Source organism: Mycteria americana, chromosome 4 (assembly GCF_035582795.1).
Source record: "Mycteria americana isolate JAX WOST 10 ecotype Jacksonville Zoo and Gardens chromosome 4, USCA_MyAme_1.0, whole genome shotgun sequence".
Taxonomy (NCBI): Eukaryota; Metazoa; Chordata; class Aves; order Ciconiiformes; family Ciconiidae; genus Mycteria; species Mycteria americana.
The window spans coordinates 60,293,099-60,307,881 of NC_134368.1; the positions used below are offsets into that span (position 1 = coordinate 60,293,099).

At 38.9% G+C, this 14,783-nt stretch overlaps 1 protein-coding gene across 1 annotated transcript in view; it reads left to right on the forward strand.

Moving 5' to 3' along the window:
- Window positions 1-14,783, forward strand: part of EGF (epidermal growth factor) — a 61,692-nt gene that overhangs the window by 7,989 nt on the left and 38,920 nt on the right. Inside the window, exons 2-6 of the mRNA XM_075500723.1 lie at window positions 985-1,116; window positions 4,623-4,822; window positions 5,827-6,008; window positions 9,089-9,319; window positions 10,915-11,117. Of these exons, the coding sequence (XP_075356838.1) occupies window positions 985-1,116; window positions 4,623-4,822; window positions 5,827-6,008; window positions 9,089-9,319; window positions 10,915-11,117 (948 nt within the window). The remainder of the gene's footprint in view (window positions 1-984; window positions 1,117-4,622; window positions 4,823-5,826; window positions 6,009-9,088; window positions 9,320-10,914; window positions 11,118-14,783) is intronic.

Consider the following 14,783-nt stretch of genomic DNA (forward strand, 5'->3'; position numbering starts at 1 on the left):
ATGTGCAAAGTCAGACGATAAAACCCAGAACAAAAGCCACTGACATCAAATAGATCTAGGGCAGGGAAAAAGCTGCTCCTTAGAGCAACCCTCACAGTGGTTATACAAGAAATATAGCAGGATATGGTACTGCCAGATGTCAAGAACCTTGGGAATTTACTATCAGATGCATTTGTTTTCAGTAGGAACTGAAGTTTATCTAAATTTTCTGGGACAATCGTCCATAGGACTGCCAAAGGGGTTAATTTCTTTCCCCCTTAGTGTAAAATATGCTCCTCAGTGGCGACCTTTTTTTGAAAAATAAGGTCCTTAATTTAGGACTTAATTAATAGTTACTGCCTCAAGCCCTGATAAAACACTATAAATACATCAAGTATCTTTTAATTCCTAAAGGTTCTAGCCTAATCTACCAGTTTAAAAGCCAAGTTTCTAATTAGTTTGCTTGTTGCCTTGGTTTGGGCTTGTTGCTGTCAGAATATAGTGGGGTTTTTAGCATTTTGTGTGTATTTTTGAGAGCAGACTCAAACCAAAATGAGCTCAATGTGGAACTCAGTGCTGTGGCAGTCTGTTTGCTGCTTTGCAAAGTTTGTTAATTTGTTGGCAAAATTATTACTGTGGAAGCAGCTGCAGGCATCATTTGCATAGCAAATGATAATGCAAATCACAGAAATGGCGTACGAGACAAGTCTGTTCCCTGTGTTTGGACAATCAGAGACCAGAGTGCCCAGACACTAGGGAGACTGGTAATTTCCCTGGACAGTCTTCTAAAAAAACGATAAAAATCACTGTGCATGTGGCAATGGACAAAACAATAATTCTGAAACCAATGCATGAAGCAATACAGCCATCCTCCTCTCCTTTTTTAATGATGGGACGTTAAAATTTGTGACCAGTTTATTATTAGATTACTATGTCAAGGGTATTCTTTCTCTTTGCTGCTTTTGCTAGCTGAATTTTCCTGATCTGTTCAAAAACATGTTTCAGATATCGATGAATGCCTTGAAGGCGGTTTGGGAACCTGTGGCCAAACCTGTATCAATGTTCCAGGGTCCTACATCTGCTCCTGTTTGCCTGGCTACACTTTGGATATTGACAAATGGTCTTGCTATGTGAATGGTAAGGTCATTTTCTTTTCTGATGACTAAAAAAGAGCTTTAGAGATCTAGTTAGCATTATTTTTCAAATGCTTTCAATATTTTCATGCCTGGCTGGTCCCTACTGGACAGTGACTGAGTGCTCTGGTTAGCTGATGGAAAAACTGCCTCTTCTACTTTGTGGGTGAGCCGCAAGGCCAAAAGTGGGTGCCAGAGAGTGGTGGTGAAGAATGGAAAGTATGGTGGTAGGAAGATGAATGAACATATGAAAACAAACAAAACTAAACAATGACTCCCTGTTTAGTAGACATACTCTCTCTGTGTGCTCGGAACTGTAAACTCTCTTATTGCGTCCTTAATACTTCCAGGAAAACATGGCCGTACACAAGATTTTGCTACCTTTGCCTCTTTCAGTGTGTTGGCATTGATGTCTTTCCAGTGTGTTTAGCTTCTAGGGACAGTGCTGTGAAATCATAAGCAGGAAGCCCTTATTTTTGGTTTGGTCCATCGGCGGTTTCTTAATAAATATGAGTGCAGCTGTGAGTTCTTTCTATCCCTTGCTCTGTCCCGAGTGTATAAATTGATTTTTGAATGTGTAAGATGCATTTAAATTTCAAAAGTTTTTAGCCCTTCTAAGAGGAAAATATCTACAGTTATGGCCTTTGAATAACCTTCATTTTGTCTTCAACTGATGCTACCCAGGGAAAAAAAAAATCTAGCTGGATTTTATTGATTGGTTTAACCCTATATTGCATCTAGAGTATGAGGTAGGAGTGCTCTGAAGTTCACCTCTCACCTCTCCACCTTGGTTTCCTGAATGTCTGGTTTTGGTTCTTGTCTGGGATATGCTACAGCTCCCTTCTGATCCAGGAACTCAGGTTTTCTTTTTCTGACTAATGTTTGCCTGGGACTCTCGCTAATGCAGAGGTGGGATGTGACAGGGCATGTTTGTGACCCAAGAGGTAGGAGGTGTACTTGAGTCCCTGTGCATATAGCCTTTGGGACCGTGAACATAACCAAAAATATTCTGTGCAGCTCCTAAATTGGCACCAACATGATTACTTCAGTCAGCTCCTAGAATCATCGTTATTGACAGCAACATGTGACTCACAAAGACCTAAGATGGATTTTTTGTAGTCCTGCCTAAACACCTCTAGCCCCTTAAATAGAATTTTAATTTTTTTTTAATCAAATGTTTTGTAAACTCTTCATTTCTGAACTGAAGAGAAGTGAATACAAACGTGTTACCTCACAGTGATATATGTGCACAGGTATCTTTCAAAGAACAATCCTACTTTAATATTGGAGGACTTCAACTTTTTTTAACATTATTACTAACATTTATAGCAGCAGTAGAATGTAAGTGACGGTTCAGGAGCTACTGTGATGGATAAGGAACCCTTATGCTACGTGTAAACCCTTCTGTAGGGAGTACACCAAGTAAAATACCCTCATGTTTTAAAGACAGGAAGCTCTTTGATGCAGGTGTTGTTTACCTGTTCATTAAACCCCTGATAAAATTAAGTCCCAAATCTCACTGGTGCCTCTGCAATCAAAGTTAGATTTGTTCGGTCCCTGTTCCATTTACAGCCCTCATTCATGGGAGCCTGAAATTCAGAGAGTGGGAAGGACAAAAACAAAGTACATAAATGCTCTTGGTCAACTAATTGGCAAAAGTGCAGGCAGTACAGCTGTCAAATTCCTGAGATAAATCAACCTTGCTACACTTCACCGTTCATTTACCATTTACGTAAAGCAAGTCTTCATAGTTTAAATATTCTCACATGGGGTTGCTCAGCGTAAATAGCAGCAGAAAAAGGGAGTCACTAAAATCCTAGAAGCAGCTGTTATAACTGGGTGATAGCTTGAAAACTTGAGATGCAAAAGTCTGTTAGTATAGAAACAGAGTGCTGATCATCTTCCTTGTGAACAGAAGAAAAATCATATCTTGAGTGCTTGTCAGAACTTTCTGCCTAACTTGCTCTTCACTTGGAGAAATCAAGATTGGTCTCATTCCTCTGCTGTAAAAGGGGTGGAATCAACCTCACAACCATGTTGAAGGTGGAGCAGCTGACTAAAATTTGTAGAAGTGATGTCTGTTGAGTTTAAAGCCTCAGGTTTCATACTAATAGTAAAGATATTTAGTTAAAAGGTTGCAAAACTGCCCAATAACTGCCCAGTTTAATTTTCAAAAGTGTATGTGCAAGAAAACTGATGATAATACATCTTTGATGACATCTGTCCATGATAAATGGAGAGTTGCTCTGCACTGCAGGAAGATCAATTCAACAAGTGGTTAGACAGGCTTGAAAGCTGTCATTTTGTTGGATCGATATCCATAATTGCATTTCAAAGTCACTTGGTTAGAACATTACTTGTATGCCATGATCTATTGTTTCAGGCAACCATGTTATAAATCCCCACCATTACCACCACAATGGGCTTTCTTCTTTGAATGTTGTTTTAGTGGTAAATTAAAGACTAGGCTGTATACCCCCAAATATATATATTTTTTTAATTTCTTTTTAAAATGAGGCTAAAATGTGACTGGTTACATAAAAAATCCTTTCCTCTGCTACACACTTGATAGATATCCATAATATTCAAATTGCCTAAATGAAAGCCATTGTGGTTTGGAAATACAGTTAAGGTTCCTTGGGCAATCTTAACCCTGCCCTGTGGTGACACCCTAAAAATAACAAAGAAGACTTGATAAAACTGGGTTAGTGTAATCTGCAGCCCCAACCGTTATGTCCTACTAATTGTACTTCCGTACTTATCACCTGGTTCTAAGGCTGCATTAAGGCTATTTGGACCACCCTAGTTGCTCATCACTTTCATCCTTAATTGGATTTCTAGAGTTTGGGGCATAATTAGAACGGCTTTCTTCTTAATATATTTTATGTTAAATTACTGATATGGTCTTACCCTTCACTCATTACGAATACAGTTTTTGTCTGGAAGGAGTTGTTGCTGTTGAGCTGTAGGAGTTTCAAGTACAGGTCTTTTGGTTTCCTTCAGCCCTCTGCATCACAAGAAACCTCCACAGTCTCTAGCTTCTTCCTTTGCCCTGTCTTGGGATCTTCAATTTCCCTGTTTGGATAGTTAAAGTGAAACTCCAGACCACCTCTCTGTGATAAATTCTTGCTGTAGCTCAGTAGTTGGAAGTGCTCTTCAACTTGGAGACGCATCAATGGCATAATTCTTCCAATCTCTGTTGGCATGCATCCAATGGTTCTTCTGAACTCTGACTAGGGTGTAGGATTTGGGATTAGTGGTAACAACCACTGCAATCTCAGTTTCATACCTCAGATTTTTGACCTAACTTTCAGCATTAAATGTGAAAGGACCATTGCATTTATGTCTTATTGGTTGTCTGTGATATGCCTGGAAAGTTATCATTAAAATATGAGAGAGATGGTTAGATCCTGAACTTTCTCTTTGGCTAGTATAAAACTGATGAGAACTTAATGCAGCAAAAGTGCAATGCTTATCTATTAATTGGTCTCTTTGTTTTCTCCACACCAGACCCTGCACCATTCCTACTTTTTAGCCATGGAAATGCCATCTTTAGAATTGACACTGAAGGGACCAATCACGAAAGATTGGTGGCTGATACTGGTCAGTCAACGCTTATGGATTTTCATTATACAGAAGACAAAGTGTATTGGGTAGACTCTGAAAGGCGACTACTTCAAAGAATTCACCTGAATGGCACAAAACGAGAGGTAAAGTAATCAGTTCTCTGGAATTCTCCAAGTTAATGGACGTAAAACTCTCCATGGAAACCACCTGCTCTTTAGGTACAATTCTGCCATTCCTGTTTATTGATTAGCACTTCAGACTTATTAAATAGTTTTTGCTGTCGTAATAGTTATGGTCCTGAGTCTAGGCTGTTTTACTGGCATTTAGTATTAGTATTTAGTACATTTAGTATTTTCTGTGGATCGAGCGAAGGGGAGTTAAAAATGAGGGAGAGGAAATTCAGACAAACTAAAGTTTTGAAGAAAATAATGTTTCTATCAGTTTTAAATTAATCCCTGGCATTATGGAAGTTTGTCTTCCAGATTACTGTAACTCAAACTGGCTCAAATGGTATGAGAAGAATGTGCTTGAATTCCTACTTATTTTTTCTCAAACCTTTTATTGGTTTCTATGGTTGCATAAATGCTTCTTTTAGCACTTCATCCTTTGTTCAGAAAAAGTTGTGCAGTTCATTGCATCTGGCTGATTAAGAAGGGCAGACAGGCTGTTGTGGCTGCACTCTAATGCTGTGAGAGCCTTCTTTTGTTTGAGAGGGATTGCCAGTGTTCCTGTACCCATGTGGAGTCTTCACTGATGAATTTTAAGCTAGTTTTTAAGGATCACGGTCCAGCAATGGTGTGTTAGGAAGTCTACCATCTGTAACAGTTCAGGTCTGGGTGCTTCATAGTGTGCCAAATGCAAGAAGTTTTATCTAAAAGATTAGTCCAGTGTATTTCTTATGGAGAACAGTTTCCCCTTTCGCAGGGGGTCACTCAGTTCAGAAGGGGTATGTGTAAGTACAAAGACCAAATGAAAGTGATTAAAGAATAAGAAAGAGAAAAATCTACAGGTCTGAGAGAAAATGAAGCAGGTGAAGGAATGAAATGGGAAGCTTCAGTCTGGCACTCTATTCCCTATGTTGAAAGTCAAGTTTAGGGTAATCATTAGGACGCTTCTTGTTGTCAATTTTTTTTTTTTTCATTTACAGAGACTATGTTACATAGAAAAGGGCATTTCAGGATTTGCTATTGACTGGATAAATCAAGACATTCTCTGGGTCAATAGGCAGAAAGCAACCATAGAAGTGACAGACATGAATGGGAAGAAACGCCGAGTTCTTCTAAGAGATGTTGGTCGTCCCACAAGGATTACCATTGATGCTGAGAAAAGGTAATTTTAACTAGGTTAGTAATTTCATTGAAATGGACTCAAAATATGCAAAGTACTATGATTGCAGTTTATAGGCTGCTGGGCTAATCTGTGCACAGTGTATTATCTATAGTCCAATACCTCCTTGAACTTTGACAAAAGAGGATAAAAGATTAATAAGCATATAAGAGATAAATAGAGAAGTGCGTGAGAAAAGCCCACTGAAGTCTAATACAGGATCTATACCTCTTGGTCATCAGGGAAAATTTTGCCAGTGAGGAGAGCAGAGGGAAAGAGGCATTGCTGGTCCTTTCTCAAAGACAGCAAATTTTCAGGGCAGCAGAAAGCAGGATTGGAGCAGCAAGGGGAATGATGCTTGAAAATGCTGGGAGTCTTGTGCTCCAAACATGGCAAACTTAGAATATAAATTGGTATGTTTTCTGAAAAAAGGTCTAAACTTACAGTTTTGCTCCTGTTTCCCTTGTCTCTTTGTCAGTTGCTCTGAATATTGGTTCTGAATCTACTGTTGCTACTTTGTGTCATTAGTAATTTAGCCTTCATAAAGATGCTTCTTTCAGCTTCAAGCCATTTACACTGAGAACCATGCTCACGTAAGAGGTTTGGCCTCCTCAAGAGTTATCAATATGAATTGTCACGGTGGTCTCTCCATGCTAATTTCTCTTTACACATAAACCTCTTCCATTAAAGTTGCAAAAATAAAAGCTTTGAGTTTTTGAGGAGACTTTGAGATGCTTCTGTTTCGTACAGCAAAAGCATGTTTTTGTTGCCACTTTTGATTTGCAGTAAAGTTGCTCAGCAGTGTCTGAAACTATTTTAATATTAAGGCTTATGTGTCCTTTCCTAGTACATTTATAGATTTACTAGGAAAGGACATTTATACAAACCAATTTTCTGATGCTAGTAGCATTACTAGTATTTTCTGGAGCCTTGCCATTTGGGTAGGATTTAAAGGCCTGAACATCAGCCTATGTATTTTTTTTTTTTCTGATTTGCTTTTGAATGTAGTATTTACCAATCTTGGAAATATTCACAAGTCCTCAAACCCACTGTCAAATGCCATTGAAACACATGTTACAAATGGCATTACAGGGATATATTTGCTGAATTTATGCAAAAATCTGGGGAGACTCAAGTGCGTATATTCACCTAGGTGTGATTCACCATGCATAAAAGCTGTACTCATGTGCTTGCAGGGAGGCCAGTAAGCCAGTAATAAACTGTAAAGAAAGTAGACTCCAAGAAGTTTAACATCATTTTTATGCCCTATGGCTATCTGCTTGTATGAAAATGCTGAGGGCTCTATTTTTAATGTGAAGTGAATTAAAACCCCCAGCATGTTTACATGCACAGGCATAAACATGAGCTAAATCTGATATTAACAATGTCTTCCTTCAAATGTGTGCAACTAAGAGTAATGAAGGTCAATGTGATACCCTAATAATAGAGCTTTTCTCAAAAGATGTGTCTGGTCATTAGCAGTGATAGGATTGTTTTAGTAGTAATAATATAACTATTGCTGTAAGATTGATTTAATTTTTTTAATGGTGCTTAGAAACACTGAAAAATAAGGATTAAGACTAAAGAAAAATAGAGGGCAAATACAGTAAAGGCTGGCAATTACTCAAGCTGATTTCTAATCTTCATTCTTCTTCTGCCTTCCTGTTTGTTCATATCATATCCTGTCCCTACGCTGATTTGCAAAAGTTGTGCATAGAGAATATAACCACCTTTGTTTCTTAGTTTCCCTAACTGTAAAAAGTGAATCCTAGCATTTGTCCAAATTTCCCGAGTAGTGACGTTTCTTAAATAACAGGTGCTATAGAAATGCAACCAGATATTAATAAAGTGTTTAAAAATGGCAGTATAAAATTGGGCTGTCCGTCTGGAAACATGTTTTCACCTATACATTAATAACCTATTATAACTGTAGCCTATGTAACAGTGAGGAAAAGCTGTGAGGCAGAGGCTGATTATTCCTACTGGTTTAGTATAGTCCCTTGCCAGTGAGATCTGATCCATTTTCAGGCCTTTAACAAATGATTAACATAAACATAGTAAAGTTGGCTTTATGCTACATTGTTTTGTACATATAAATTCTGCAATTTTGTAAAGACAAGGCAAAATGATGATGCTTCTTGGAATTTTTGTGCATAAGAAACCTAAGCAAAGACTCTAAACCCAAACATTAAAAAATAAAATGTACATGAATGAGGGATAACTTGCTATTTTGGAAGAACTGTTGTTAACCTTAGTCACATCGGCAAATCTGGGTTCTGATCCATGAATAACTTGAACATGTAAGTAGCTTCAGTGCATAACTGTTTTGAGTATTGGAGCTGTATTTTGACTCTGTCTTAATTTAACGACAGCATAGTCTGGCTCCTATAACCAGCAGGAAGGTAGAAAGAAATGAGAACAATAATAGAAATGGTATTTTTAATTTAAGCACTTAAGTGATGTGTTCAACTAGAGTTTCTGGAGATAGATTCCTCCCCAGATGCAGAGGGCAATGCGTATCTGCCTCAAAGATATGCCTTTCCCCAGGTTTGCAGGAGTTCCTTGTAGATTTGAGAGGTTATTCCAGTTTCTTTCTCTGACTGCATGGCCAAACAAAGCAGAGAGACAGACAATAGTGCTTCATGGTTAAGCTGGGCTGATTCCTGCTTGACCTACATGAGAGAAATTTCTAGTATCTCATTGCTTCCTGAGTAGAGTCATACAGTCTCTGATAGAAACATTTTTATTAAAATAAGGAAACAACTGTAACAAAACTTTAGTGGTAATATTGCTTCTGTTAAACAGACAATGCTTTGTTTTCAAAAATTATTTCCATTCTTAATAGAACTACATTAAGGGGAGATGCATATGGGGCTTTCCTGAAATAGGTGAGTACATATTAAGGAAGTCCCTTGCTTTATTCTTAGCTTTGATTCTGAAAGCACTGTGGTAAGACTGAAAAATTCTATATACAGGAGCAACTAAACAAGGAGGGTGTAGCAGTGATGTGATCTTGCAAATGTGGGGTTTGTTGTGTTTGGTGGGTTTTTTTTTCCCCCAAAACATGCCTCTCTTGCCTGCAGGCTATTATTTTGGTCTTCAGATGGTACAGTTTCCAGCATACACCGAGTGTCCCGCAGTGGAATTGATGTAAGAAATGTTTTAAGGACCACAGAAAAAATAAAGGCCATCTCACTAGATTTGGTTGACACAAGGCTCTACTGGATCCAACATGACCATGGGAAAGAGATTTCCCATATTGGATCATGCGACTATGACGGTGGAGCTGCTCGTTTGCTCAAAAATTCGGTCCGGTGAGTTTTCCTGAGCTTGTCGGAAATAAAACACTCATTTTCTGGGCATGCAGTTAAGCTGTCTCCCTCATTCTCCCTTTTATCTTATCAGTTCATAACACAATAAGGAGTATAGAGTGTCGTGCAAATGGCCTGTAACTGTAAATCTAAAATTACTGACAGGAAAATGGAAGAAAGTCACTGCCACTCAGTACTCTCCATCTTCCAAGCTTTTAGCAAATGATAACTACTTAATCCTTAGAAATCCTGTCTGAGTGTTTATTAGTGGCCTTTTTCTGCAGATAAAACCTTCTTCTCAGTGAAAACCAAAGAGATTAAATGATTTGTCCAAGGTCACAGTGGGTGAGCTCAGGTGTCTGAGCTGTGCTCAAGAGACTGAGCTAGATCAGGTCTTTCCTATCCTTCTCTAAGCCTTCGGATAACCCCCTGTGCTCAGGCTCTCCAGCAAGCATCAGCAGATGTGGTGAAAACTGTCTTATGCAGCAGACTTGGCCCCCTCTGCTCCCCGGTGCCTGGGCTAAGCACAGCTGAGGGAGCTGTTAGACCCATGTGCTTTTGGGTGCCTTCAATATTTGGTCTTCATGCTTTGCGACGGTACAGATGCTCCATGGTGGGCACGTTTTCAGTGAGGTACTCAGGAAAACGTTACCTTATATCACTGCAGTTTCTGGCAGTATGCTGGATCGGCATACACGTAATTGGGATTGCCAACTGCAAAATGAGAAAAATACATGGTTTCACTGGCCTGCAGATTTAAATATGCAGCATGCCATTTGCATATGATGAACACAAAGCTGGTTTCTCCCTACATTGCCAGCTTCACCTTGGATTTTTCCTTACCCTTTTCCCCTTTCTCCCTCGAGTTGGCTGGTGTTCACTAGGGCATCAACACTTTCCCTTTGAGCCTGGATGGTATGGATTCTCCTTTTTCCACCTGGAATATGTACTGGAAAGTGGAGGCCAAAAATCCCTCTCTCAGTATTTTTTCTGCTTTCCCTCTTATTTAAAACTGGGCCCTTTTGTGGTTCCTGCTGGCTGCTCTAACTGACCAGCGAATGGAAACTAAATTCCTGTGATAGCAGAAGCAGCAAGATGGATTTTAGGAACGCCCTACTCCTACCCCGCCATCTCCACCCTGATTTCCTGGGACAGTCAGAAGCGTTAGAGGAGGCACTGGAAATTGGGAAATGGAGGAACTTATCTGGCCTACATCCTTCAACAAAGCAAGTGTCCATTTTAGTTGCTGGGTTCACCAGAAGCAGGATGATACCTAGGCTTTCTCTGTCAATTGAGTCAGTCCTGAACAACAGCTCATATAGCCTGTGAGAAATGCAGGTTATCCATTTTGCATCTATTTCTTGCAAATCTGCAGGATTCTGGGTGCTGGATTATTTGGGAACGTCTCTGGCACCTCATCTAATTCTTATATATATAAGATAATGTAAGATATATATATATGTATATATATAAAAGAATACAAAGAAAGGTTGTTTACAGTGAACGTGACTGAACTAAACGCTCAGAAAATGTATGAGTGAGTAAATATATAGGGATCAGGTAACGTGCCACTTTGTTTTATCTTCTCTTTGTTGTAGACATCAATTGCTTGGCATGTCTCTCTTTGCTGAGCACCTGTACTATTCAGAGTTGAAATCTGGTATGATATGGAGAGCCAACAAGTATACTGGAAAAGTTGTAGTCACAATTAGCCTGAAGCCATCATTTTTTCCACCAGCGGAGATAAAAGTGGTGCATCCCTATAAACAGCCAGGTGCAAGAACAGATTCTCAGAATTTCGGTAAGTAAACTGTAATGAGACAGTTGTATGTGTGAGCATAATAATGTCATACACTCTGATTTTTCGCAATAATAATTTTCTTTGGCAAAATTCCAGGCCTCAGTGAAGTGAAGAAAAAAGTTTCCTTTAACTTCAGTGATCCACAGTTCCACTTGGTGTGTGTAACTCCAGCTGGAGTATCAGGCTGGAAGTGTGCTGAGCATGAACAGCTCATTTCATTAGTCTGAATACACATGCAGATAAATATGATTTTCTCCTTCTGTTCCCTTTGTTTACACAAAGATGTTTTTATACTTTCCTGCTAAATGCACAAAGCATATACAGCTTTTTAATACTCCATGTAGATTATCTTCATCAAATGTCTGCTCCCTTCTGGAAGTTTTATTGTAATGTGCATCTGAACACCTCTGATTATTATGGCACTGAAGGATTTTAAGTGTGTAGTATGTCCTGCAAGTGATACTGTGGATGTCTCAGCTTTGCTGTGAAATGGCTGGGTTAAGAGTCAGCCTGTTTTAGATAGACTTGAAGTTGCCATAATAACTATGAAATAAGAGCCTTGGATCTCTTTAATTGATATCAATTGCAGCCTACAGTTTGAGGTGGTCGTGTCACTGCCTTTCACCGTGGATCAGAAAATGAAGGTAGTTGACTATGGATAGCTCACTCTCCTTGAGGATTCCTGCTGAGGCAGTAGGAAGTGGGGGATGTCCAGGGGAAATAATGTCTTGTTCTCTGATCTCTGGAAAGCAGACATAGAGTATTCTTGCTTTAATAGAATAGCTTTTGTCACCAGTTTTGCTTGGATACGAACAGCTGAGCAAACAGCATAGAGGCATTTGTGTCTCAAGCAATGGTTGAAGAACTCCCAAGGGAAGACGGCCATGGGTTCCCAGAGGTATAGGTAGTATAAAGACATGAAAAGTAGTGTTTGTTCATATGAGCAAAAATGAAACTGTAAATACCTCTCTTGAAACATTTCTAAATATCTACTATAAAATACGCTTTGTCTTTCTTCATGCCAACCAACAGCTTTATACTGTCTCTCCTTCCTGAAACCTGGTCTGTGTGGGAAAATCAAAATCTTCAAGGGAACTTTCCCCTTCAAATGCTTTGTTTGTAGTGTAAAGAGCTGTTGAGATGCAGAAGAGAAAGTATTCTTGGAAATCAAGCTTATACTTGTAAACACAGGGAGCCTCCATCGAGAAACAATACCTGTTCTGTGCTTCCTTTGAGGAAAACAGTCATCCTGGCAAATGGAAGCACTTTTTTCAACTGACACGTTTGGTGTTCTCACGCAGAGTAACTAGGGAAGGATACATTTGTGGTGCAGACAGTGGCATGTCCAGGTATCTCAGGGTTGTTGCAATGAGATTTGGAAGGTCTCATGAAGTCTCTTTGGGTGTCTGTCACCATGTCTGCATACACATGAAGATGGAGAGGAAGAAACAATGACCAAGAAAGGTAGTTCATGATAGTGGCCTCTTGAACCTCAGGGCCTATTGGTTGTGTTACATATGTTCTCTCCAGAAGAGTGTGTAGCATAATTTCATTGACTATGGGCACTTAGTTTTTATTCTTCTCTCAGAAGATTAACCTCACTTCTTCCACCAGAACATGCTGCTTTCCGGTGTTTCTCTTTCTGCTGGAAAGAGGGTTTCCCCACCTTTATTACCCATGTTTTTAAATGCCTTGCAGTATATACCCCTATATTTCCAACATGTTTAGTAAATTTTTGTATGACAGTAAGTGTTGTCAGCAGTAGGCCTTTTTTTTATTCCAAATACCTTCTTGTAAAAATGTCTGGGAAATGATGGAGCAGAAAGAAGCTTAACAGGCTGAATCCAGATGAACCTTTTGGACTTTGCATGTACGTTGCTTGGCTTATCCAGTGCAAGAGCTGGGATGAAAGGAGGACTAATGAGCCTGGAGTACAAATGAGATTTATAGCTGATCTTACAACAGAGAAACCTGGAGATAAAAGCATACCTAGACTAATTGGACGCTCTGTACAAGCTAAGAAAGTGTATGTTGTAATGTAGTGTCAGCTGTAAATTATCAGGCCTTCTTTAAAGCAGATAGCAGATTTCCTTCAGATGAAAAGGGAACTGATGAGAAGTGCTCAACTGACATAATTTGATTTTTTACTGGAATTTGGATTATTTACTTTACTACTTAAAGTCCTCATGTTCCCTCTTCGCTTTCTCTTTCAAAAGACTTTCCTGGATTGGTCAGGGCCAATAAGTACAGAGAAGAGCATTAATTCTGCTACGGGTTTGCTGTAACCCCACACAACAACTTTAGTACGGTAGTATCTGGAATATGGCCTCTAATTTACTTCAGCTCTCTTTGACAGCTAATCCTGGATTTGATGACAGTATGTGTTTTTATAAATGCCTACTGGAATGTTCTTCACACTTTTATTAATGACTCATGAAATATATTAATTACCTTAAAATCTCAAAGACTACCTCTGGAATGTTTTAAAAGTATCTTCTCTGACAGATTAATGATATTCAGTAGGGTCAGGATATTTTTTTTGAGGAATTATGTTGTGTTTCTTTCCAGTGTAAGATACCAGCATCAGGCTATTATCTGAGAACACCCATTTCCATAGAGAGAGGTGATGGGAGAGGGGGAAAAAAAAAAACCCAAACCAAACAAGCTAGAAAGTATGGTTCATAGCGGTTGTTCTTCCAGAAAAGATTGCCAAAAAAAATTTGTGATTCATAATTTAGTCACCATTCACTTTAAGTTTTGAAATGTGATTTTTTTTTTTTAATCTTGATTTGGCAACATTGAGTTCTAATAATTATTCAGTTAAAAAAGAATATCTTCTTAAGAATGCCCAGATGGCAAAATTATTTCTTCCATTATTGCTTCTGTTAATTCCTGGGTGTCTTAGGTCTCATTAGACCAATAATGGTACAAGCAAGGGGCAAAATACCAGCACCAGTGATAAGCATAAGATGCAGCATTGAGTATGGTCTTGTTTCTGGTTTGTATTGTTTTGATTGCATGTGCTTGCACTTTTGTCATGCTAATGAGTTCTGTATTTGAAGATTAGACACCCCGCTACTGTATGTTCCTGATTCAGTTGCAGCAGGAACAAAGATTAAGAGTCCAATTCAAAACTAGTTCTACAAAAAGAGAGGCTCAGCTAAAACTATGTAAAATTCAAGTCTCTCAAAAGCTAACATGCTTAATACCATAGATAATATCCATCTAGTCATCCATTCATAATTTTTCATTTAGTGATACAACTTTTGATAGAGAAGAATTAATCGGTTTGATGCAAATAAGTGCAATGTTGATGATTTCAGCCAAGCTGAAGTGTCTGTCTGGGAAACTATTTCAGTCTTTTATAGATGTGATCTGTCATTCCACCAAATGGCCAGCATTTTATCTGTTGTGGCTAGCAGAAGACTAAATGGTGAACTTAAATATTATGCTGCTTTCCATCTCTTGGAATTTAGAGGGTGAATTAGAAAGAGCACAAGAAAATTGCTCACATACAAAGTTCTTTGCCCGTATGAGCCCATGATTTCTTATATGGTACACAGACAGCACAGGGCAAAGATGGTGTTGTGTGTGGGTGGCTGCATACCCACATTCAGTAGCAGCATTTCAGCTATTTTTAGCTTGGGAAAGGGGCAAGCAACCCCA